The 24,769-nt window shown below is 44.4% G+C and overlaps 1 protein-coding gene across 2 annotated transcripts in view; it reads left to right on the forward strand.

Moving 5' to 3' along the window:
• The window catches only part of PPP1R8 (protein phosphatase 1 regulatory subunit 8), a 162,417-nt gene that overhangs the window by 71,950 nt on the left and 65,698 nt on the right, over positions 1-24,769 (forward strand). For both annotated transcript variants that reach the window (XM_069225105.1, XM_069225104.1), the window contains one exon: positions 18,636-18,789. In XM_069225105.1, coding sequence (XP_069081206.1) covers positions 18,636-18,789 — 154 coding nt within the window. The remainder of the gene's footprint in view (positions 1-18,635; positions 18,790-24,769) is intronic.

The following is a 24,769-nucleotide window of genomic DNA, read 5'->3' on the forward strand; positions in this document are numbered from 1 at the left end:
TCCACTCCAAACTCCCATCCAGGTAACACTGGTATGGCTAGTCTCCAAGTGGGATCAACAGTGTGCCCAGAGCAAATCAGGGTCCACACTGAAGCTACTCTAGTTTCTGAGGGTGGGGTGGATTTAGCCACACTAGCTGTCTGGCCGCCTAACATGCAAAAATACAGACAGCAACTCTTAATTAATGGGACTAGAATAGAGGGCCTGAGGGATACAGGTGCCAGTGTCACCATGGTGACAGAGAAACTGGTTTCCCCTGGCCAATACCTGACTGGAAAAACTTACACAGTCACCAACGCTGACAATCAGAGAAAAGTACATCCCATGGCAATGGTTACTTTAGAATGGGGAGGGGTCAATGGCCTGAAGCAGGTGGTGGTCTCCTCAAATATCCCAGTGGACTGTCTGCTTGGAAATGACCTGGAGTCCTCAGCATGGGCTGAGGTAGAACTAAAAACCCATGCAGCAATGCTGGGTATCCCTGAACTGGTGTGTGTGAAAACAAGAGCACAATGCAAGGCACAGGGTGAAAAAGTAGAGCTGGAGTCTGGAAAAATGGCCCAGCCTACCAAGAGAACAGGAAAGTCAGTTGGGAAACCAACTGCAACACAGCAAAAGAAAGGGAACCTCTCTTCTCAGGAAGAAGTTCTGCCCTCTGAGGGAACTGAGCCTTTGGAGCTTGAACCTTATCAGGTTGAGCTCTTAGGCCCAGGGGGACCCTCAAGGGAGGAGCTGTGTAAGGGACAAGAAACCTGTCCCTCTCTTGAAGGCCTTAGGCAGCAAGCTGCTGAAGAGTCCAAAGGCAAGAAAAATGGAACACATAGGGTCTATTGGGAAGATGGGCTCCTGTACACTGAGGCCAGAGACCCCAAACCTGGTGCCACTAGGAGAGTGGTAGTGCCTCAGCTGTTCAGAGAGTTCATCCTAACATTGGCCCATGACATTCCCCTTGCTGGACATTTGGGACAAACCAAGACGTGGGAGAGGTTAGTCAACCACTTCTACTGGCCCAATATGTCCAACATGGTTAAGGAGTTTTGCCTCTCCTGCCCCACCTGTCAAGCCAGTGGTAAGACAGGTGGGCATCCAAAGGCCCCCCTCATTCCACTTCCTGTGGTGGGGGTGCCCTTTGAAAGAGTGGGTGTGGACATAGTTGGTCCACTGGAACCTCCCACAGCCTCAGGAAATATGTATATCCTGGTAGTAGTGGATCATGCTACCAGGTATCCTGAAGCTATTCCCCTTAGGTCAACTACTGCCCCTGCAGTAGCCAAGGCCCTCATTGGTATCTTTACCAGAGTGGGTTTCCCTAAGGAGGTGGTGTCTGACCGAGGTACCAACTTCATGTCAGCATACCTAAAGCACATGTGGAATGAGTGTGGAGTGACTTATAAATTCACTACACCATACCATCCACAAACTAATGGCTTGGTTGAGAGATTCAACAAGACATTAAAGGGCATGATCATGGGGCTCCCAGAAAAACTCAAAAGGAGATGGGATGTCCTCCTGCCATGTCTGCTTTTCGCTTACAGGGAGGTACCACAGAAGGGAGTAGGGTTCTCACCCTTTGAACTTCTGTTTGGTCATCCTGTAAGGGGACCACTTGCCCTTGTTAAAGAAGGCTGGGAGAGACCTCTCCATGAGCCTAAACAGGACATAGTGGACTATGTACTTGGCCTTCGCTCTAGAATGGCAGAGTACATGGAAAAGGCAACCAAAAACCTTGAGGCCAGCCAACAGCTCCAGAAGTTTTGGTATGACCAAAAGGCTGCACTGGTTGAGTTCCAACCAGGGCAGAAGGTCTGGGTTCTGGAGCCTGTGGCCCCCAGGGCACTCCAGGACAAATGGAGTGGCCCTTACCCAGTACTAGAGAGGAAGAGTCAGGTCACCTACTTGGTGGACCTGGGCACAAGCAGGAGCCCCAAAAGGGTGATCCATGTAAACCGCCTTAAGCTCTTCCACGACAGGGCTGATGTCAATCTGTTGATGGTAACAGATGAGGATCAGGAGGCAGAGAGTGAACCTCTCCCTGATCTTCTGTCATCAGACCCAAAAGATGGTACAGTAGATGGAGTGATCTACTCAGACACCCTCTCTGGCCAACAGCAAGCTGATTGTAGGAGAGTCCTACAACAGTTTCCTGAACTCTTCTCCTTAACCCCTGGTCAGACACACCTGTGTACCCATGATGTGGACACAGGAGACAGCATGCCTGTCAAGAACAAAATCTTTAGACAGTCTGACCATGTTAAGGAAAGCATCAAGGTGGAAGTCCACAAGATGCTGGAATTGGGAGTCATTGAGCGCTCTGACAGCCCCTGGGCTAGCCCAGTGGTCTTAGTCCCCAAACCTCACACCACAGATGGAAAGAAAGAGATGAGGTTTTGTGTGGACTACAGAGGGCTCAATTCTGTCACCAAGACAGATGCTCATCCAATTCCAAGAGCTGATGAGCTCATTGATAAATTAGGTGCTGCCAAATTCCTAAGTACCTTTGACTTGACAGCAGGGTACTGGCAAATAAAAATGGCACCTGGAGCAAAAGAAAAGACAGCATTCTCCACACCTGATGGGCATTATCAGTTTACTGTTATGCCCTTTGGTTTAAAGAATGCCCCTGCCACCTTCCAAAGGTTGGTGAATCAAGTCCTTGCTGGCTTGGAGTCCTTTAGCACAGCTTATCTTGATGATATTGCTGTCTTTAGCTCCACCTGGCAGGATCACCTGGTCCACCTGAGGAAGGTTTTGAAGGCTCTGCAATCTGCAGGCCTCTCTATCAAGGCATCCAAATGCCAGATAGGGCAGGGGACTGTGGTTTACTTGGGACACCTTGTAGGTGGAGGCCAAGTTCAGCCACTCCAACCCAAGATCCAGACTATTCTGGACTGGGTAGCTCCAAAAACCCAGACTCAAGTCAGGGCATTCCTTGGCTTGACTGGGTACTACAGGAGGTTTGTGAAGGGATATGGATCCATTGTGACAGCCCTCACTGAGCTCACCTCCAAGAAAATGCCCAAGAAAGTGAACTGGACTGTGGACTGCCAACAGGCCTTTGACACCCTGAAACAGGCAATGTGCTCAGCACCAGTTCTCAAAGCTCCAGATTATTCTAAGCAGTTCATTGTGCAGACTGATGCCTCTGAACATGGGATAGGGGCAGTTTTGTCCCAAACAAACGATGATGGCCTTGACCAGCCTGTTGCTTTCATTAGCAGGAGGTTACTCCCCAGGGAGCAGCGTTGGAGTGCCATTGAGAGGGAGGCCTTTGCTGTGGTTTGGTCCCTGAAGAAGCTGAGACCATACCTCTTTGGGACTCACTTCCTAGTTCAAACCGACCACAGACCTCTCAAATGGCTGATGCAAATGAAAGGTGAAAATCCTAAACTGTTGAGGTGGTCCATCTCCCTACAGGGAATGGACTTTATAGTGGAACACAGACCTGGGACTGCCCATGCCAATGCAGATGGCCTTTCCAGGTTCTTCCACTTAGAAAATGAAGACTCTCTTGGGAAAGGTTAGTCTCATCCTCTTTCGTTTGGGGGGGGGTTGTGTAAGGAAATGCCTCCTTGGCATGGTTGCCCCCTGACTTTTTGCCTTTGCTGATGCTATGTTTACAATTGAAAGTGTGCTGAGGCCTGCTAACCAGGCCCCAGCACCAGTGTTCTTTCCCTAACCTGTACTTTTGTATCCACAATTGGCAGACCCTGGCATCCAGATAAGTCCCTTGTAACTGGTACTTCTAGTACCAAGGGCCCTGATGCCAAGGAAGGTCTCTAAGGGATGCAGCATGTCTTATGCCACCCTGGAGACCTCTCACTCAGCACAGACACACTGCTTGCCAGCTTGTGTGTGCTAGTGAGGACAAAACGAGTAAGTCGACATGGCACTCCCCTCAGGGTGCCATGCCAGCCTCTCACTGCCTATGCAGTATAGGTAAGACACCCCTCTAGCAGGCCTTACAGCCCTAAGGCAGGGTGCACTATACCATAGGTGAGGGTACCAGTGCATGAGCATGGTACCCCTACAGTGTCTAAACAAAACCTTAGACATTGTAAGTGCAGGGTAGCCATAAGAGTATATGGTCTGGGAGTCTGTCAAACACGAACTCCACAGCGCCATAATGGCTACACTGAAAACTGGGAAGTTTGGTATCAAACTTCTCAGCACAATAAATGCACACTGATGCCAGTGTACCTTTTATTGTAAAATACACCACAGAGGGCACCTTAGAGGTGCCCCCTGAAACTTAACCGACTATCTGTGTAGGCTGACTAGTTCTAGCAGCCTGCCACAAACCGAGACATGTTGCTGGCCCCATGGGGAGAGTGCCTTTGTCACTCTGAGGCCAGTAACAAAGCCTGCACTGGGTGGAGATGCTAACACCTCTCCCAGGCAGGAATTGTCACACCTGGCGGTGAGCCTCAAAGGCTCACCTCCTTTGTGCCAACCCAGCAGGACACTCCAGCTAGTGGAGTTGCCCGCCCCCTCCGGCCAGGCCCCACTTTTGGCGGCAAGGCCGGAGAAAATAATGAGAATAACAAGGAGGAGTCACTGGCCAGTCAGGACAGCCCCTAAGGTGTCCTGAGCTGAGGTGACTCTAACTTTTAGAAATCCTCCATCTTGCAGATGGAGGATTCCCCCAATAGGGTTAGGATTGTGACCCCCTCCCCTTGGGAGGAGGCACAAAAGAGGGTGTACCCACCCTCAGGGCTAGTAGCCATTGGCTACTAACCCCCCAGACCTAAACACGCCCTTAAATTTAGTATTTAAGGGCTACCCTGAACCCTAGAAAATTAGATTCCTGCAACAAGAAGAAGGACTGCCCAGCTGAAAACCCCTGCAGCGGAAGACCAGAAGACGACAACTGCCTTGGCTCCAGAAACTCACCGGCCTGTCTCCTGCCTTCCAAAGATCCTGCTCCAGCGACGCCTTCCGAAGGGACCAGCGACCTCGACATCCTCTGAGGACTGCCCCTGCTTCGAAAAGACAAGAAACTCCCGAGGACAGCGGACCTGCTCCAAGAAAAGCTGCAACTTTGTTTCCAGCAGCTGTAAAGAACCCTGCAAGCTCCCCGCAAGAAGCGTGAGACTTGCAACACTGCACCCGGCGACCCCGACGCGGCTGGTGGCGATCCAACACCTCAGGAGGGACCCCAGGACTACTCTGATACTGTGAGTACCAAAACCTGTCCCCCCTGAGCCCCCACAGCGCCGCCTGCAGAGGGAATCCCGAGGCTTCCCCTGACCGCGACTCTTTGAACCTAAAGTCCCGACGCCTGGGAGAGACCCTGCACCCGCAGCCCCCAGGACCTGAAGGACCGGACTTTCACTGAAGAAGTGACCCCCAGGAGTCCCTCTCCCTTGCCCAAGTGGAGGTTTCCCCGAGGAATCCCCCCCTTGCCTGCCTGCAGCGCTGAAGAGATCCCGAGATCTCTCATAGACTAACATTGAAAACCCGACGCTTGTTTCTACACTGCACCCGGCCGCCCCCGCGCTGCTGAGGGTGAAATTTCTGTGTGGACTTGTGTCCCCCCCGGTGCCCTACAAAACCCCCCTGGTCTGCCCTCCGAAGACGCGGGTACTTACCTGCAAGCAGACCGGAACCGGGGCACCCCCTTCTCTCCATTCTAGCCTATGTGTTTTGGGCACCACTTTGAACTCTGCACCTGACCGGCCCTGAGCTGCTGGTGTGGTGACTTTGGGGTTGCTCTGAACCCCCAACGGTGGGCTACCTTGGACCAAGAACTGAACCCTGTAAGTGTCTTACTTACCTGGTAAAACTAACAAATACTTACCTCCCCTAGGAACTGTGAAAATTACACTAAGTGTCCACTTTTAAAACAGCTATTTGTGAATAACTTGAAAAGTATACATGCAATTTTGATGATTTGAAGTTCCTAAAGTACTTACCTGCAATACCTTTCGAATGAGCTATTACATGTAGAATTTGAACCTGTGGTTCTTAAAATAAACTAAGAAAAGATATTTTTCTATATAAAAACCTATTGGCTGGATTTGTCTCTGAGTGTGTGTACCTCATTTATTGTCTATGTGTATGTACAACAAATGCTTAACACTACTCCTTGGATAAGCCTACTGCTCGACCACACTACCACAAAATAGAGCATTAGTATTATCTCTTTTTACCACTATTTTACCTCTAAGGGGAACCCTTGGACTCTGTGCATGCTATTCCTTACTTTGAAATAGCACATACAGAGCCAACTTCCTACAATACCTCTTTGGGACTCACTTCCTAGTTCAAACTGACCACAGACCTCTCAAATGGCTGATGCAAATGAAAGGTGAAAATCCTAAACTGTTGAGGTGGTCCATCTCCCTACAGGGAATGGACTTTATAGTGGAACACAGACCTGGGACTGCCCATGCCAATGCAGATGGCCTTTCCAGGTTCTTCCACTTAGAAAATGAAGACTCTCTTGGGAAAGGTTAGTCTCATCCTCTTTCGTTTGGGGGGGGGTTGTGTAAGGAAATGCCTCCTTGGCATGGTTGCCCCCTGACTTTTTGCCTTTGCTGATGCTATGTTTACAATTGAAAGTGTGCTGAGGTCTGCTAACCAGGCCCCAGCACCAGTGTTCTTTCCCTAACCTGTACTTTTGTATCCACAATTGGCAGACCCTGGCATCCAGATAAGTCCCTTGTAACTGGTACTTCTAGTACCAAGGGCCCTGATGCCAAGGAAGGTCTCTAAGGGCTGCAGCATGTCTTATGCCACCCTGGAGACCTCTCACTCAGCACAGACACACTGCTTGCCAGCTTGTGTGTGCTAGTGAGGACAAAACGAGTAAGTCGACATGGCACTCCCCTCAGGGTGCCATGCCAGCCTCTCACTGCCTATGCAGTATAGGTAAGACACCCCTCTAGCAGGCCTTACAGCCCTAAGGCAGGGTGCACTATACCATAGGTGAGGGTACCAGTGCATGAGCATGGTACCCCTACAGTGACTAAACAAAACCTTAGACATTGTAAGTGCAGGGTAGCCATAAGAGTATATGGTCTGGGAGTCTGTCAAACACGAACTCCACAGCACCATAATGGCTACACTGAAAACTGGGAAGTTTGGTATCAAACTTCTCAGCACAATAAATGCACACTGATGCCAGTGTACATTTTATTGTAAAATACACCACAGAGGGCACCTTAGAGGTGCCCCCTGAAACTTAACCGACTATCTGTGTAGGCTGACTAGTTTTAGCAGCCTGCCACAAACCGAGACATGTTGCTGGCCCCATGGGGAGAGTGCCTTTGTCACTCTGAGGCCAGTAACAAAGCCTGCACTGGGTGGAGATGCTAACACCTCTCCCAGGCCGGAATTGTCACACCTGGCGGTGAGCCTCAAAGGCTCACCTCCTTTGTGCCAACCCAGCAGGACACTCCAGCTAGTGGAGTTGCCCGCCCCCTCCGGCCAGGCCCCACTTTTGGCGGCAAGGCCGGAGAAAATAATGAGAATAACAAGGAGGAGTCACTGGCCAGTCAGGACAGCCCCTAAGGTGTCCTGAGCTGAGGTGACTCTAACTTTTAGAAATCCTCCATCTTGCAGATGGAGGATTCCCCCAATAGGGTTAGGATTGTGACCCCCTCCCCTTGGGAGGAGGCACAAAGAGGGTGTACCCACCCTCAGGGCTAGTAGCCATTGGCTACTAACCCCCCAGACCTAAACACGCCCTTAAATTTAGTATTTAAGGGCTACCCTGAACCCTAGAAAATTAGATTCCTGCAACTACAAGAAGAAGGACTGCCTAGCTGAAAACCCCTGCAGCGGAAGACCAGAAGACGACAACTGCCTTGGCTCCAGAAACTCACCGGCCTGTCTCCTGCCTTCCAAAGATCCTGCTCCAGCGACGCCTTCCAAAGGGACCAGCGACCTCGACATCCTCTGAGGACTGCCCCTGCTTCGAAAAGACAAGAAACTCCCGAGGACAGCGGACCTGCTCCAAGAAAAGCTGCAACTTTGTTTCCAGCAGCTCCAAAGAACCCTGCAAGCTCCCCGCAAGAAGCGTGAGACTTGCAACACTGCACCCGGCGACCCCGACTCGGCTGGTGGCGATCCAACACCTCAGGAGGGACCCCAGGACTACTCTAAGACTGTGAGTACAAAAACCTGTCCCCCCTGAGCCCCCACAGCGCCGCCTGCAGAGGGAATCCCGAGGCTTCCCCTGACCGCGACTCTTTGAACCTAAAGTCCCGACACCTGGGAGAGACCCTGCACCCGCAGCCCCCAGGACCTGAAGGACCGGACTTTCACTGGAGGAGTGACCCCCAGGAGTCCCTCTCCCTTGACCAAGTGGAGGTTTCCCCGAGGAACCCCCCCCTTGCCTGCCTGCCGCGCTAAAGAGATTCCGAGATCTCCCATTGACTTCCATTACAAACCCGACGCTTGTTTCTACACTGCACCCGGCCGCCCCCGCGCTGCTGAGGGTGAAATTTCTGTGTGGACTTGTGTCCCCCCCGGTGCCCTACAAAACCCCCCTGGTCTGCCCTCCGAAGACGCGGGTACTTACCTGCAAGCAGACCGGAACCGGGGCACCCCCCTTCTCTCCATTCTAGCCTATGTGTTTTGGGCACCACTTTGAACTCTGCACCTGACCGGCCCTGTGCTGCTGGTGTGGTGACTTTGGGGTTGCTCTGAACCCCCAACGGTGGGCTACCTTGGACCAAGAACTGAACCCTGTAAGTGTCTTACTTACCTGGTAAAACTAACAAAAACTTACCTCCCCCAGGAACTGTGAAAATTGCACTAAGTGTCCACTTTTAAAACAGCTATTTGTCAATAACTTGTAAAGTATACATGCAATTTTTATGATTTGAAGTTCCTAAAGTACTTACCTGCAATACCTTTCGAATGAGATATTACATGTAGAATTTGAACCTGTGGTTCTTAAAATAAACTAAGAAAAGATATTTTTCTATATAAAAACCTATTGGCTGGATTTGTCTCTGAGTGTGTGTACCTCATTTATTGTCTTGTGTATGTACAACAAATGCTTAACACTACTCCTTGGATAAGCCTACTGCTCGACCACACTACCACAAAATAGAGCATTAGTATTATCTATTTTTACCACTATTTTACCTCTAAGGGGAACCCTTGGACTCTGTGCATGCTATTCCTTACTTTGAAATAGCACATACAGAGCCAACTTCCTACAATTAGTGTAGAAGACCTGGGACATTATCTCTGGACCAGTGGTTCCCGACCTCTTGATTTCTGTGGACCCCCACTTTAACATTAATGGAACCCAGTGACCTCTACTGAATCATCATTGGAATCTGGACACCCCCGCCTGAGTCATTACTGGAAGCTGGGGACCTAAGTTGTCAATATTTGTTAATATTTTTTAATTTTCTAGGCTCTCACGGACCCCCTGAGAAGGCTTTGCGGACCCCCAGGGGTCCCCGGACCACAGGTTGGGAACAACTGCTCTAGACCCATTTCTTCCTTCTGTTAACGGAGGCCAAAAGAGGTCAGGTGCTGCACCCCCATTAAAATGGGGGTCAGCACATCCAACACATGGTCAGAATTAGCAACTGTTCTATCCAGTAGAGCCAGAATTGAAGATACAACTTTCTCAGTATACAATAAAGTATCAGTAGGAACCATAGCCTCTTCCCTCTTTAACCAATCTTGCCCCCTCCCCTTCCAAATTGACAACTGCACAAATACATATGCCTCCGTGGGTGCAGATAAATCACAATGTCTGGTATTCATAGTGTCCCTTGAAGATGGTGTACTACTGTACAGGGCAGATAATGACGGGCGACTGGAAAAAACACTGCAACTGTGGGCTCAATCCATATCCAAACCCATACTCCGATCAATAGGTGGACTCAAGTTGCCCTCCCTTATCCTGATTCTTCTCTACGAGAGCAGGAATATCTGACGGGGAATAGTCCTCTCGCATACCCAGCTCCTATTTGCACAATGCCATACAGGAACCCCCACGGGACTCTAATTAAGGTCTGGGACCACGCCTTGGCCAGTGTCTTGACCGCAAAATGGAGCCATTGGGCATTGGGACAGTTCTCTGGCTCAACCATAGTGTCTGGGATACTCAACAAGGGTGTGGCCCCTGCATCAATTTCTACCCCTGACCCTGCAAACTTATTAGAACAACCATAGATGACCAGTGACTTGTTCCACTGGTGTAGCATAAAGACTCATTATGAGACGATGCCATGTCCAAGTTCTCGGCAACTGCTTGATTTATATTCAGTCAGCTCCAAATACTGATTTCCTTCCCTACTACCACCTTTTAGGAACAAAGACAGAATAGTTGGGTGGTTCTTCAGGAGGGACAGAGAAGACTGGCTTCTTTTCCCGAAATGTATAGGAGAACTGGGGAAAGTAGCAGCTGGACTGATAGAAGAAATTAAACAGACAAATTTCAAACACCTAGAAGGCATCTTATTATGACATATTAGGAGAAGAACAACTGCAAAGGGCTTGCACCAACCCTAACTAGGGGTTAATTACGGTTAACAGCAGCCAAACCTAGAGTGAACCAGATTAAGTAGATTGAACTTGTCCCTCAACGAAAACACCAAAATGCCACGCCAAGGACTACTTTTGTTTAAACTTAAGGTGCTAGAAACAGGAGTGCTTGATGTGTGGGAGCAGTAACTGCACAAGGTGCTAGAAACTAGGAAAGGGTGGGAACACACCGAGCTCACAAACTGCAACCCGACTTAGTGTGGCAGCATTGGGTTGAGCCTGGTCTCATGAAGACAGTCCTGCTAACAACAACCCTACTGCACTCCCTAATGGTGAATCATCAGCACCACAAGTCCGAGACACCAAAAGACACACAATTGTCCATTGCTGTGTCAAGCCACTTAATTAGGGCAGTGCAAGACTATATAGTACTTTTCTGGTACTTCTATAAGCTGTAGAGGCTGTAGTGGAGCTCAAGCACCAGTTGTGAGAAGTGATAGAAAAATAACGGCCTGTAGTGGCCTAATTGCCTGGACAGATATTATTGTGGAGACGCACGTAATAAATAATCATAAAATATAGCGGCATAACAGTAACAAGCTATGACAACAAGTGTGTGTGTTGTCGTCCCCCTGACCCTCCCCCCAACCCTCAGTGTGGTGCAAACCGCACCGGCCTGTTGCCAGACGCTTCTGCGCCACCGAGGTAACAGCTGCCTAACACTTACCCACACGCTGTCCTTTAAATGCCTGTCCTGTCCTAATCAAGCCATGGAAACCACAAGTCCTCTTCACCACCTGCTAAACTCCACTCCTCTATAAACTTGGCGGAGAGGAGAGTGGCATGCGACAGAGCCTCTCTAATTTAGTCTTGCCCACTGTAAGCTCTGCAGACGTTGGATCATGAGTTGCCACCTATAGTGCCTGCCTTTTAACATAGCTACTCATGGACTTCTGGGGTTAAGGTATCTAGATAGGTTGAATGGACCTCATGTCTGAGGAGTGAGTGCGCTCTGTGCGTGCTGCATTTATTGATTAGTGTGAGCTGCAGGTGTTTCTTTGTGCGTATAAGGGGATAGCACTCGAGTTTGAATCTTCCTGCTGTGAATAGTGCAGAAGATCGAGGAAGGCGAGTGCCAGTCAGGGATGTAGAACGGAATACCAACCCTTAGATCCTTTGAAGTGCACCAGGGGTTTCGTGGATGGTGGGAGTGTAGGAGTGCATGTGGGAGGAGGGGTAATAAGCGAAATATTGGGAAGAGCTGGATTCAGATCTATAAATGGATCTCTAGAATCCATATCTGTCTGCTTAATGTCTGATGAATACTGGGTAGAAACCAATATTAAGGTGTCAGTTTTCTCTTTAGCTATTGCCATGATCCACACATAAGTGACGTGAGCTACAAAGCCTGGATTCCTGATTTCTTCCTTTCTCCACATAAAGGGACAACCAAGACAAGACTTGTGCTAAGGGAGCTCTAAACGCCCTGGAGAAAAAAAGCTGGTCCCTGGGATGTTGCTGGACCACTTGTTACATACACACAGTAGAGCCTGCCTTATGGAGCCACCCATCCAGCTGCTTACTGACTGAGGAGCTATGCAGGGAACTTGGGTTTCACCCTCCTGGAAGAGCTGCATCAGTTCTAAGGGAAGAAGCCAACACCTGTGAGAGGGTTTCTAGAAGTGTCCCCCAAGAAGATGATGCTGCATAGAAAAGGAGATCACGGCTGTGCAGGAAGGACAAAGAACTTCGGCCACCTGGAGTGGCCTCGAAGAATTGCTTTCCTAAGTGAATTGCGTCAAACCATATAGGAAACAGTGAAACACTTGCAGATTTTTTTTTTTTTAATCACAGCACTAATGTACCTGAGATATTGATGGAATGTCACCAATTTATTAGATGACTACAAGGAGGGCTATAGTATAACCCAGATAGTCCTCAGTGCACAGAGAAAGTGCACTGCCTAAATCTTCAAGGAGAGAGAAGGCAGCTGCATCGAATTTGGAGGGCATGCCTAGTTGAACAGTCTGCAATGATATATTCTTATGAAATTGATTTGCAGAAGATGACTGCAGCTGTTGTGGCATCCAGAGGAGGTGCTAAGCAAAGTGGGAGTTAAAAAGGAATCATGGTTCCTTTGGAAGTAAACATTTTGTCTGGCATATATAGCTTTCTTTGTAAGGAATAGCTCAAGTATTTTAGGGCTTGCAGGAAAGTTTTTAGCAGTTTGTTGTAGGGGCCCTTTGTTTATATTTTCTGGAATAACCAGTGTACCCTAAGTGAAGTTTCACTTTTCATCAAGAGACCTAAAGTTGGATTATTAGCAAAGTCAGAAGGCTTAATTTTATTTGTCCTGAAAAGGTTTTTTTAAGGCTGTAGGCCTTCCTTTCTAAGTATTATTGACCGGGGGGAGTGTATTTAAGGCTACACGTTGTATAGAAAACCAGATGCTAATGTTCTTGTTCAAGGGGTACTGCTGGTTTTGCACGTCAGGGCACAGTTTACTAATAGTTGTCTCACAGATAACTAATCCTCCCAACTCTGGACTGTTTCTGTTATCTGTATTGAATCCTTAGGCTAGTCCCCCTTTAGGAAGACCTTTAAGTTATTATTCCCATCAATACTCTGTTCTGACTATTTTACATTCTGCACATATTTGTAATTCTATGCTTAATATTTAGCTGTATGTGCACATTAATGAACTTTTCCTCCTCCAAAGTAAAACCACTGACTTAGAACTCTGTATGAATATATCTGTCCGAGTTTCCACCCACATCACCTCCCTGGGTGGGTGACTGCTCTGCCATCACAAACGTGAGAGTCAAGTGATGATTGTGTGAGTGCTTGATTTACTGTTTGGGGGTAACAATGGTACAGAGACACCAGTGATAAACAGCTTCAGCTGACAAATGTAAGACCCTTTGACCCCAAGATTCTGTGGTCTCCACCACCTGAACTACTCGTCATACCATTAAAGCAATCTTAATTGCTGCCAGCGACCTAGATTTCATCTACCTTTGAATCCTACGTGGAACTTGCAGTAAACTTCGAGGGAGAAACATGCTTACTCTTGAATATTTATTTTTAGATTTTGAATCAATCTTCAATTGATCCAAGTGCATGGAGCATCCGCAAGTTAAGTCAAGATATACAAAAGTCTTGTGATTACAGCAAACTACAATAAGCACCTATTTTGAGTGAAATGATTGCTTCATGCCCTGGCTAAAATAATTCAAGTTCTCAGTTTTTATCTTGTGTATCCATCCTCTTGTGTTTAATACTCAGATTGTGGGTGGAATGGTTTCCCCTCTTCAGTCCTTATCTTGAGAGGTTAGCATTCGCATCTTGGATCAGCCCGAGAATATAATTTTAGGGTTTCTGTCATTTTATTGTCTGTATGGGTGTATCTTTCTCCTTTCTGACAAGTGCTTTCATTTGGGGAACTGAGGGACTATTTTACATACGAGGAGTTCACTCAATCATCACACTCAAATTTGTTCACTTGTTGCAAAACAAACAAATTACTGTGTTTGCTGTATTTCCATTTATCTAATTGTTTCTTTTAGAGGAAAGACCATTTGGCATGCCAAGCAAAATTCAGATGTGCAACAGCTGGAAAGGTTCAACATGCCTGACAGCTAATCTTCTCCTACCTCCAGGCCATTGATGAAATTCAAATTGAGCCACCCTCATCACTTTCATTCTGGCCTATAAGTGTAACTGCACACTAAGACTTCTGCCTTTGCTTGTTGTTGCACATCATAAGTCTATCACCTGCACAGATCTGTATGAAATGTTCTATGTTGATTTGTAAAGCAAAGCATGCCTTTGAAATGTAAACTGCCACAAAAACAAAAGCGAAAAGTCAGTATATTAACTGAAAACCAGTTAAAGTAAGTTATTGCTCAGGGGTGTATTCACCCTTCCCTTTCCATGGTTAAAACCATTTCAAGGCTTCAACTGAAAAAATACAGTCTAAAGAAGAGGTCCTAAAACTATTTTACGGCAATTTCTGCCCCCGGTGGGGCAGAAACTGCTAGACACGTCAGACTATATATATTCATTTTTTTTTATTTTTTTTTTTTTTATTTATTTATTTTTTTTTTTTTTAGATGTGGGGAGCGACCCCTTAGACAAGGACTGCTCTCCTGGGGGGCAAATTTGTTTTAGGCCATATCTGCCCCCAAGTGGGGCAGAAACAACTATACACCAGGGATTTTTTTTGTTGCGTCAGTTTCATGCAAGGGGAGCAACCCCTTAGGCGAGGGTCTTCTCCTGGGCAGGGGTGGGGTTGGGCGGGGTGTAAATTTATTTTAGGCCAGTGGTTCCCAACCTTTGGTCCGGGGAACCCTGGGGGTCCGCGAAGCCTCCTTTGGGGGTCTGTGACAGCTTAGAAAATTAAACACTCTTAACAGATTAGGTTCCCAGTTTACAGTAATGACTTAGTTGGGGGGAGGATGGGAGGGGTCTTCCCGGACTCCAATAATTAGTCAGTCGGGGGTCTCAGGGTTCCAGTAATCATAAAGTGGGGGTCCACAGAAGTCAAAAGGTTGGGAACCACTGTTTTAGGCCATTTCTGGTCCCAAGGGGGCAATTACCACTAGGCACTAGGGATTTTTTTTTTTTTTGCGACAATTTCACGCAAGGGGAGTGACCCCTTAGGCAATCTTGGATTCCCCTTGGTGCCTAGTTTAAAAAAAGAAAAAAGGAAAGGTTTGGTAGGTTTCCCTAGGTGTCGGCTGAGCTAGAGGCTAAAATCCACAGCTAGGCGTTTTGCAAAAAACAGCTCTGTTTTCTTTGGGGAAAATGTGATGTGTCCACGTTGTGTTTTGGGGCATTTCCTGTCGCAGGCACTAGGCCTACCCATGCAAGTGAAGTACCATTTTTATCGAGAGACTTGGGGGAACACAGAATAGAAGAACAAGTGTTATTGCCCCTTTTCTTTCTCTACATTTTTGCCTTCTAAATGTAAGACAGTGTGTAAAAAATAAATAAAAATAATAATTAAGAAAAAAAATAGTCTGTGAGAATTGCACTGTAATTCACATGCTAGTATGGGGACCCCGGAATTCAGAGATGGGCAAATAACCGCTGCTTCTAAACACCTTATCTTGTGCCCATTTTGGAAATACAAAGATTTCTTTATACCTATTTTTTACCCTTTTATATTTCAGCAAATGAATTGCTGTATAGCCGGTATACAATGAAAACCCATTGCAAGGTGCAGCTCATTTATTGGCTCTGAGTACCTAGGGTTCTTGATGAACCCACAACCCCTATATATCCACGCAACCAGAAGAGTCCAGCAGACGTAACTGTATATTGCTTTAAAAAATCTGACATTGCAGGAAAAAGTTAGAGTAAAATGTGGAGAGAAATTGCTGGTTTTTTTTTTACCTCAATTTCAATTTTTGTTTTTATCTTAGCTGTTGTTTTCTGTAGGAAAACCTTGTAGTATCTGCACAAATGACCCCTTGGTGAATTCAGAATTGTCTACTTTTCTGAAATGTTTATCTTTCTGGGATACAGCATTGGTTTCACACCCATTTCGGTCACTAACTGGAAGGAGGCTAAAAGCAAAAAAATTATAAAAATGAGGTATGTCCCTGTAAAATGCCAAAATTGTGTTGAAAAATGTGGTTTTCTGATTCAAGTCTGCCTGTTCCTGAAAGATGGGAAGATGGTGATTTTAGCACCGCAAACCTTTTGTTAATTCCAGATTTAAGGGGAAAAAACCACAAGCCTTCTTCTGCAGCCCTTTTTTGAAAAACAAATTGAAAAAAAGAAAGAAAGAAATTCGTTGTATTTTGGCTACTTTTTTTGGTCTCCTTCAGGGGAACCCACAAACTCGGGGCACCTGTAGAATCCCTAGGATGTTGGAAAAAAAGGATACAAATTTAGCTTGTGTAGCTTATGTAGACAAAGTTATGAGGACCTCAGCGCGAACTGGCCAAAATAGCCAAAAAAAGGCCTTGCTCCTGAGGGGGAAAAAGGCTGCCAGCGAAGGGGTTAAACACCATAAAATACTCCAGTTCTGAGAACTTGCACCTGTGTCAGTGTCACTGGACGTCTGGGCACATTTCTGGGTCAGTACCAGATAAGAACCCAACTCAATGTTTTAAAAGGTTTAATTGTTAGTCAAGGACCAAGGTCCATAAAAGTATTCCCCAAAACGTGGGTGTAGTCGAACTTTCTGGTTAGCTGGTGCACCCAGGGGACTGGAGGCACACACTGGCGCAGGGTCCCAGTTATTCCCAACTTGCCACTTGGAGGTATGGTGATGGTCCAACTATAATTTGAAGAGCAAATATGTCCAAAAATATGAAGGCCTAAATCTTAATTCGAATAGGTCTAGAACCTGGGTACTCAATTTTGTCTCTCAGGTGCAGGTATTTAGGTGGGTGTACAAGCTTCATGGAAGTTCTAACAGCCCAAGTTTCCTGCATTAAAGTTGTGTAAGCCATTTTTTGTAGTCTGTGAGACCTAGGTGTTGCAGTGTTGCATTCTGGCTAGTTGTGATCTAAGTACCCTGTTTTATACAGGTGGCTGAACAGCCCTTGCTGACTACAGTCATTTCAGCTCTGCACTTTTCTAAGCAGGCAGTACAACTGTTCAAGTAAGCCACTGTGTAAGGATCTCTCCAGAGCCTAGGGGCTATTTTCTAAGAAAGGGGCTATTTTCCAGCTCTAGGTGGAATGGCAGCACCTAAGCCACTGGCTGTGGTATATAAGCTCTCTGTGATAGGTTGGCTGAATTTTGCTTTTTGGAGACGGTAAATATATAAAAATCTGTCTTCCAGAGGGCTGGTATTTGCTCAAGTCTGGGAGCACTGTCGCGTACCAAAGCAAACTATTGTGCACCCTTTTTTCACCTTTTTAAAATTTTCACCATTCAACAGGAAACACATTTTCCTGCCTTTCTGTGTCATCCTGAGTTTTGCAGTTGCATGTTGGTAAATATAGTTTGGAACAGCTAACCACAAAACTTTCAGTACAGTACGCAGAAGGAAAGTATGAACGGCGGCCTATAAACATCCTTCCCCTAAGTGAAGGTAGAAAAAGTCTGAATCCCTTAAATCCCCATCACCTGCCACAAACCAGCAGTTACCTTATAACTTGATATGTAGGCACATTAGCCACCCTATATCCTGGGTAATAGTCACTACCTTTAGTGGAACAATTTTTCTTGTGGGATTTCTGTCCCTAAGATAGCTGCTTGAGACAAGTTGACCCTGGATACAGTCTTTGCAGGCTCAACACGTATCTATCCTCTGAATGTTCTGCAGCTCAACAGCACCTTCAATTTTTATCAGGTAAGTATTCTGTTATCCAGAGGACCAGAAGAATCGCTGCTACTAGCCTGTACTTTCTCCATAGCCAATTTGAAGTGCAGCTTTATTTTGGTGGTAGTCTCCTGTGTTGCAGCACACAATGGAACACACCAACCTCAATATCCAGATATTTTGTCCAGTCACTTGACCTACTTGACGTAAAAGGGTGATTTCTAGTCATTCATCATGCATGCTGCTTGTTTCCATACTTCAGTGAGGCCAGTGCACCATTACTTTCTTATAACTTTAGCATTAAAAGTAAATTATTTATATTTGAAGGTTTTGTTTAACATCTACTGAAGGTGCGTGTAAGTTTGTTGGTGTATGTGTGACTGATTACTTTGTTTGTCACTTACTACCCATTTGTACAGAATATTTTCAATATAAAATTAGTATATTGAGAAAAATATTGTTTTTATGACAGTATGTGCAGGATACACCATTATCTAGGTAATTTATTTTTCAATACACAAGGTTATTCTAAAGAGGGTCTCCATTTTCCTATTTTTAATCTCACTAGTAATAACCCTGTTGGGATTTCTTGCAGAAAAAAACCTCCCGGTTTTTAACCAACAACGTTGTGTGAAGATAAATGCATGTAGGATGAAATGCACATTGTAAATACTGGGCTTAAGCCAAGAGCTTCCTTCTGAAGAGGATTATAAACTCCCTAGATGAATGATCTTGACTGGTCACTGGGCTTTAAGTCAGAGAATTTGTCTTTTATGTTTTGGATATATTACAGTGCATGGAAAGAGCTCTGTGGTCCAGTTGCCTTTTTTTGGAAAAGGAATCACATGGTTCGGTGGAGTTGTATAAAATGTTTTTTTTTCTACTCTCCTTCTTCCAGAAGCTGATCATTGATGAGAAGAAATATTATCTGTTTGGGAGAAACCCAGATATGTGTGATTTCACCACTGATCACCAGTCCTGCTCTAGAGTCCACTCTGCCCTGGTATACCACAAGCACCTTAAGAGAGTCTTCCTGATTGATCTCAACAGCAGTAAGTACTTCATCACTTTTTACTACTAGATTGAATTGTGGACTGATAAAATGAAGGTGTGGAAGAATCTACTTTAAGTTATCTGTTAAAGCAGGGGTCTCCAGCGTGTAGCTCAGGAGCTACTAGTAACTCAACAGGACCCTGGAAGTAGCTCCCTGTGGTGCAGCACAGTATGTAATTCAGAGGGTCTAGCCACACCGCAGAAGGCGGCGGCGTGCATCTCCAGACTGCACACTGGGATAACCTGCAGGACTTGAAATATAATCACCTGTCTCCTCTCTATTCACAAAGTCACATGGAGATTTGTGACTTTGCAAGCCCAGCTCTAACAGTCATCAAGTGTGTGAAAAACGCAACATGTTCTTGGATTATTTTTATTTATAATGATTAGGGGATATTTGATATAAAATTGTGTAATTTGAGAGAGTGGTAGGGTGATGTTTGGGGGGGAAAAATGAATGAAAGTCCAAAACATATTTTAATTTAAAGTTGTTCTTTGATAATGCATGTGTGTTTGGGAGATTTATAGCTGTAAGTATTTCTTTTGAGCCAGTGGGCACTTGTTGCTGTGACTGGTATTTCATTAGTTGTGTGGAGGCGTTTTATATTGATAACGTTTTCCCCCAACATTGCTGTTGGTAACTCTGTCTTATGTTTTGGGGTGGTCGATGTGCTATCATAATATATCTAGGTAGTCAGAATGTTGACAACCACAGCATTGTGAGAAAGTGTATGTATGTATATGTGTGTATGTATGTATATATATGTATATATATATATATATATATATATATATATATATATATGGTAACTCTGGCCTATTATCATTGATCAGAAAAAGCGTTCACTATAGAAAAGGTTGGAGAGCCCTGTGTTAGTGATGTTAATATCTGACTCTCAACAATGTGTGTAAACGAAAGTGGAATGTGTACTTTAGTGAAGAAACCGCTATGTTTGATGTTGCTGTGAGTTTTAGACTACTTCTTAAATTGGAAGTTTAGCTTTTAGGTCTTGCCTACAGATAGGTCTTTGTCGTAGATCAATTTTGGACCGTATCTATATTTTGAGAGTTTTTTTTTTTCTTTCTTTTTTTGTATTATTATTATTATTATTATTATTATTATTATTATTACCGCCTATTGCTTACCATAGGTTTGCTTACTTGTATGTTTCATGTGTTTGCTTCTTATTCAATTGCTTTCCTTTCTCTTCACATTTGTCCGTCCCTTGGAACACAGCTACTTTTCCAAACTTTTGATTGGATGGCTTGCATCCTTCCACTGCTTACATTCAGAGAACTAGTTTTTTCTTTTTCATTTAGCACTCCTGGAGAGTACATGTGTGTTGTGCTCTCTTAAGTACTTCCAAAGATCTCCAACATGACTGAACATTGAAAACCAAAGGAAAACCCTTGGCAGCCTGACAACAAGATTGTTTAATCTTCAGTAGTTTTTAACCAGCATTTGAAATGCAATAGGTCTCACATTTGCTTGAGTTAGAGCTATTGGCATTCTAAATTCATAACTGGACATTTCCTGCCACATAAAATGGTCAACTCTGCCTCATAATTTCATCTTTTCCTGCCATATAATTCCAGTGGCCCTACATATAACTAAAGCACTTCCATTTACCTTATGTCTCTGTCTGCATTAAAAAATGAAAATGTTGCCATTTAGCATCTTAATTTAAATATTCAATGCTAATTCCAATAGACTATCACTTTCACCACCTTACCATCAGAGTTGCTGACTGGCTAACACAATTCCCCCCAAAAATATACAAGACAGCCACATAGGACAAATAAACTAGAAGGGTCACCCAAAACTATCCAGAGTGTTAAACAGTCATAGTGCAATAAGGATGTTATGTTGGCCTGAATAATGTTCATAATTGTAATAAGGGTAGATTATTAAGACGTATACAATTATCATATAAACCTTTATCAGAAATACACTTGGCATTAGACTGTAATGCTGAAAACGCCCCTAGAGGGCACCATAACAAATAAATAATTTGTTAGAAACATGGTCATGTAACCATGTTGTTAGCCCCTAGAGGGGATAACCCCATGAAAAAAACACAGGAGAAGGTAATGCAGTGTAACCATATACTTAGCCTCTAGAGTACATTCTTAGGGCTAGCAGGCCTACTGCAATATTATTACAAACCAGGTCTTTAAAATAAAACTTCTCCCAGATGTAAACCAAAAAAAAAAGTTGTAGCCATGAGAAAGCTTAAGATACTGACTTGTTGGATGAGTTATTTTAGGGTCCCGGCTAACCTAGTATGCGTGCCCAGAAATGATGAGTGTTTTTGAAGGTGGTCCCATTGTCCTAGGACCACCACAGTCTGTGTTATGAGCAAAAAAGGTTTTGTAAATGTAAAGCCCTGCAAAGCATTATGGGGTGAGTTTCTGTGCCACAAATATTTTAATCGGTTGATATGACTGTACAGCTCCTAGAGGACACCACAATGAAAATAGCATTTGTAAGAAACATGGTCATGAAATTATATAGTTAGCCCCTAGAGTGCATATCACACAAAAAGAAAATGGCAATGAATAATGCAGTGTAACCATATATTTAGCCCATAAAGGGCATAGTGCATCACATATATTCAGTGGTTGCAGGTCTATAACAATGGTATTACAAACGAGGCCCTTAAAACGCAAGGAACTCCCAGCTGTAAAAGAAGTTTCTAGCCACGAGAGAGCTTCAACAGACACTGACTGATGGGAAGGGTTATTTTTAGGTCCCCAATATCCTAGTGTTGGGGATCCAAAGATAACGTAGACAGAGCATGTTGCAGTGAACGTTTTGTTGGTGATCCCATTGTCCTAGGACCACCACAGGCTGAGTTATGAGCAGAAACGTTTTGTAAAAGTAATGCCCTGCTAAGCATTATGGGTTGGGTTTTCCAGAGTACAGTGAATATTGTTGAATCAGCTCACCCAATGTGGCGGAAGAGCCGCTTTCACTTTGAGCAGGCCTCAAAAAATCATAAAAATGTTACTAGACCTGCAGGGCGAGTAACTTGAATAATCTTCTCGACCTAACTGTAATGGTGTTGACCCGGAAACCAGTCTCAAATTGTGTGATACTAGGCAAATATTGTATTTTACGGTCCCCTATTTCTTCATTCTCACATATGGGTGCACCTTCAAATATGTGAGTTCAGCATTTCTGCTGTAAAAAAATAAATAAATCCTCTTTTGATTAAATACACTAAACGTTTGGTTCATGTATAATAAGTCTAGCCCACATATATGGTACACATGATCCATACATGACTTGCCTCTTAGTTTACTAATAGCTTTGCCATCGAGGCAGGAGTGTTTCTCAGATTGTTTAAACACTCACTTTTAATAAATATATTATTAACGTATGATGTGGTAGCGTACTGTCATTTACAGACAGTAAATTTCCAAGAAATGTCCAAAAACCTTCCTACTAACTTGCAGCTTTACTGATGAAACTGTATAGTGTATTAAAATAATGTGTGAAAGTTGGGTTTCAGAAAACATTTATTATTTGCACATCTCCAAGTACAGTGTTCTGACTTTTTTTCATAACACAGAAGTAGAAAATATGGTCTTTCACAGCTATTGAAATATATTTTGAAATGTTTGTAAAGTTGACTTAGTTATATAAATGTTGTGTGTTACGATAAACCTGATACCACCTTGAAAATCCTGGAACTCTGCAGTCACAAGGAAAAGTATTTTCATTGCAAGAAGACAAACTGACTTTTGACCCCTTTCTCTGAACAGAACAAATGTGACAAGAATAAAGCGTCTTAATTGCTAATTCAGTTTCTGACTGAACAGGGCACCTGTTCTTTGTCCACTGCCAGAAGGGTCGAGTGGAATCTGAAAATAGCTCGACTTCATAGAATTAAACTTGCCATAGCGAGTGGTCGAGTAGATTTTTTGAGGATTTCTGTTTGAGGATTTGTTTTACGTAAAGCATTTACCATTTCAGGTATTTTAATGGGAGAGCCACAAGAAATGACTCTGATTAGGTAATTGTGAACAATATGACCAGCGCTCCAATACTGCCGATCGAGTTCACGCTGTTGTGCTTGTTCGCATTGTTCACACTATGGCCGTCATTCAGCATGAAAGGGAGAGACAAAAGAAATGGTTTGCCCTAGCTGAAGTATTACGGCAATTGTGCATTCATCCATTCAACAGGGGCAGTCTGCCAGGTGTGACAAAAACAGCCTCAAGGCGGGACGAACATAAAGCATTTACCAATGACATCAAGTGATTTTTAAGAAGGCAAGCCCATAAACAAGTGAAAGTGATGGGCATTACATGAGCTTGGTTACAAGCCCACAATACTTACAACAGGTCAAAGTGCTTGCACTCGACCTAAAAATAAAGAGACTGCTAACTCACAGTCCTGTTTTAGTACCATTACAGTGCTGATTTCATTCTGCCATCAGTACAGCGGATTTCACTAGTAATTCTGCATTGCAAGAGTAATACCGGATCACTAAATGACTTAAATTCTGCCGGCCAAATTAAAAACTCTGCCAACGTCTGCTTTTTAGCTATTTGTTATAGTTTATGCTTAGGCCTCCATAACTTTTTTTCCATATAAGTTATCCATGCCAAATTTGCATCCCTTTTTCCCAACATCCTGGGAATTCTGAAGGAATTGTGGATTCCACTGGTGAGGAGTGGGGGAAATAGCTAAAATATAGCAAAATCTCAGAAAAAAAATAGGAAAAAGTACTCATCACCTCCCTAGCTTTCAGAAACAGGCGTAGCTGAATCAAAATACCTTTTCATTGTTCTTGTAAGCACAGTTTGGGAATTTGTTTCAACAAGGTACCCCATTTTTAGGTTACTCCTGCAACAGCCCACGCACTCTTGCTAGTGGAGAGTGATTGCCTGCAACGAGGGGCTTGCAGCCTGCCCGTTGCTTAACTTTCCTTAGCTTCATTGTCACTCTTATTTGCTGCCTTCTAATTGGCCCACCCTTGCTGGGTTGACTTCTTCTTCTTATGGCTGGAGCATGGACCAAGTACTGATTGCTTCAGCCCGATTGCTGTGCTTCTGTTGATTGTGCTGTGATTAAGGTACTTCTTTTATTTTTAATTCTTCCCTGTTCTCCTTGTTGAGCCTCCTGTAGCCATGTTTTACTATGCCACACACACTTCAAAGGAAGCCCTTTTCTCTTAGTATATTGTTGTCAAACATATTTTAATCTGCCTCTATAGTGACAACAGGTTTTTAGACGCTTCCAAATATGTTTTCACTAAGATTATGGGCACTATTGCTTTCTTAATGCTATATATTTTGTTTGCCAAGTGTCATATGTTTTTTCATAGATGGGAAAACTATCTGATTTGCTCAGAATCACATGGGTGTTGTTGGAGACCTAAAAAGCATAGCCAAAGCCAAGAGGTGTCATCTTTTGCGACTATTGGCACTGCCACTGCTTTTTGTTCATGCTGTATAGCATGGGCACTGCCGACTTTGGCATTGACTTGTAGCCCTGCTGTATAGCCATGTGGCTGCTGTGCAGCATGGCTAAAAATAATAATAAGAAAAGGACTACGATGCATCCAGCGCTAATGCACTTTTTTCTTTAAAAAGAAAAAAAGTGCATTAGCCCTGGCTGCATCACATTGCTTTGTTTAAATAAATTTTAGCCACACTGGAAAGCATCCTCACTGCTGTGCAGCAAGGCTATAAAACATTGCCAAAACCTATAGCTGTCAAAGGCGAGACCTATTCACTTTGCCAATGCTTGTCCTCATTTTTGTGCTTTCAACTTACTTCCAGTTTGTGGTGAAAACCACTGTGAAACCCTTTAGTAATCCCAGAAAGCCATTTCTGAAAGTTAGACAGAGTAATTTGCATAAATCCCTCAAATTTTCCCATAGAAAGTAAATGTTGAAATAAAAAAGGCAAAATTGAAGATGAGTGGGTGAAAATGTCAATTTGTGACTATGTTTTCATTTGTAACTT

Source organism: Pleurodeles waltl, chromosome 3_1 (genome assembly GCF_031143425.1).
Source record: "Pleurodeles waltl isolate 20211129_DDA chromosome 3_1, aPleWal1.hap1.20221129, whole genome shotgun sequence".
NCBI lineage: Eukaryota > Metazoa > Chordata > Amphibia > Caudata > Salamandridae > Pleurodeles > Pleurodeles waltl.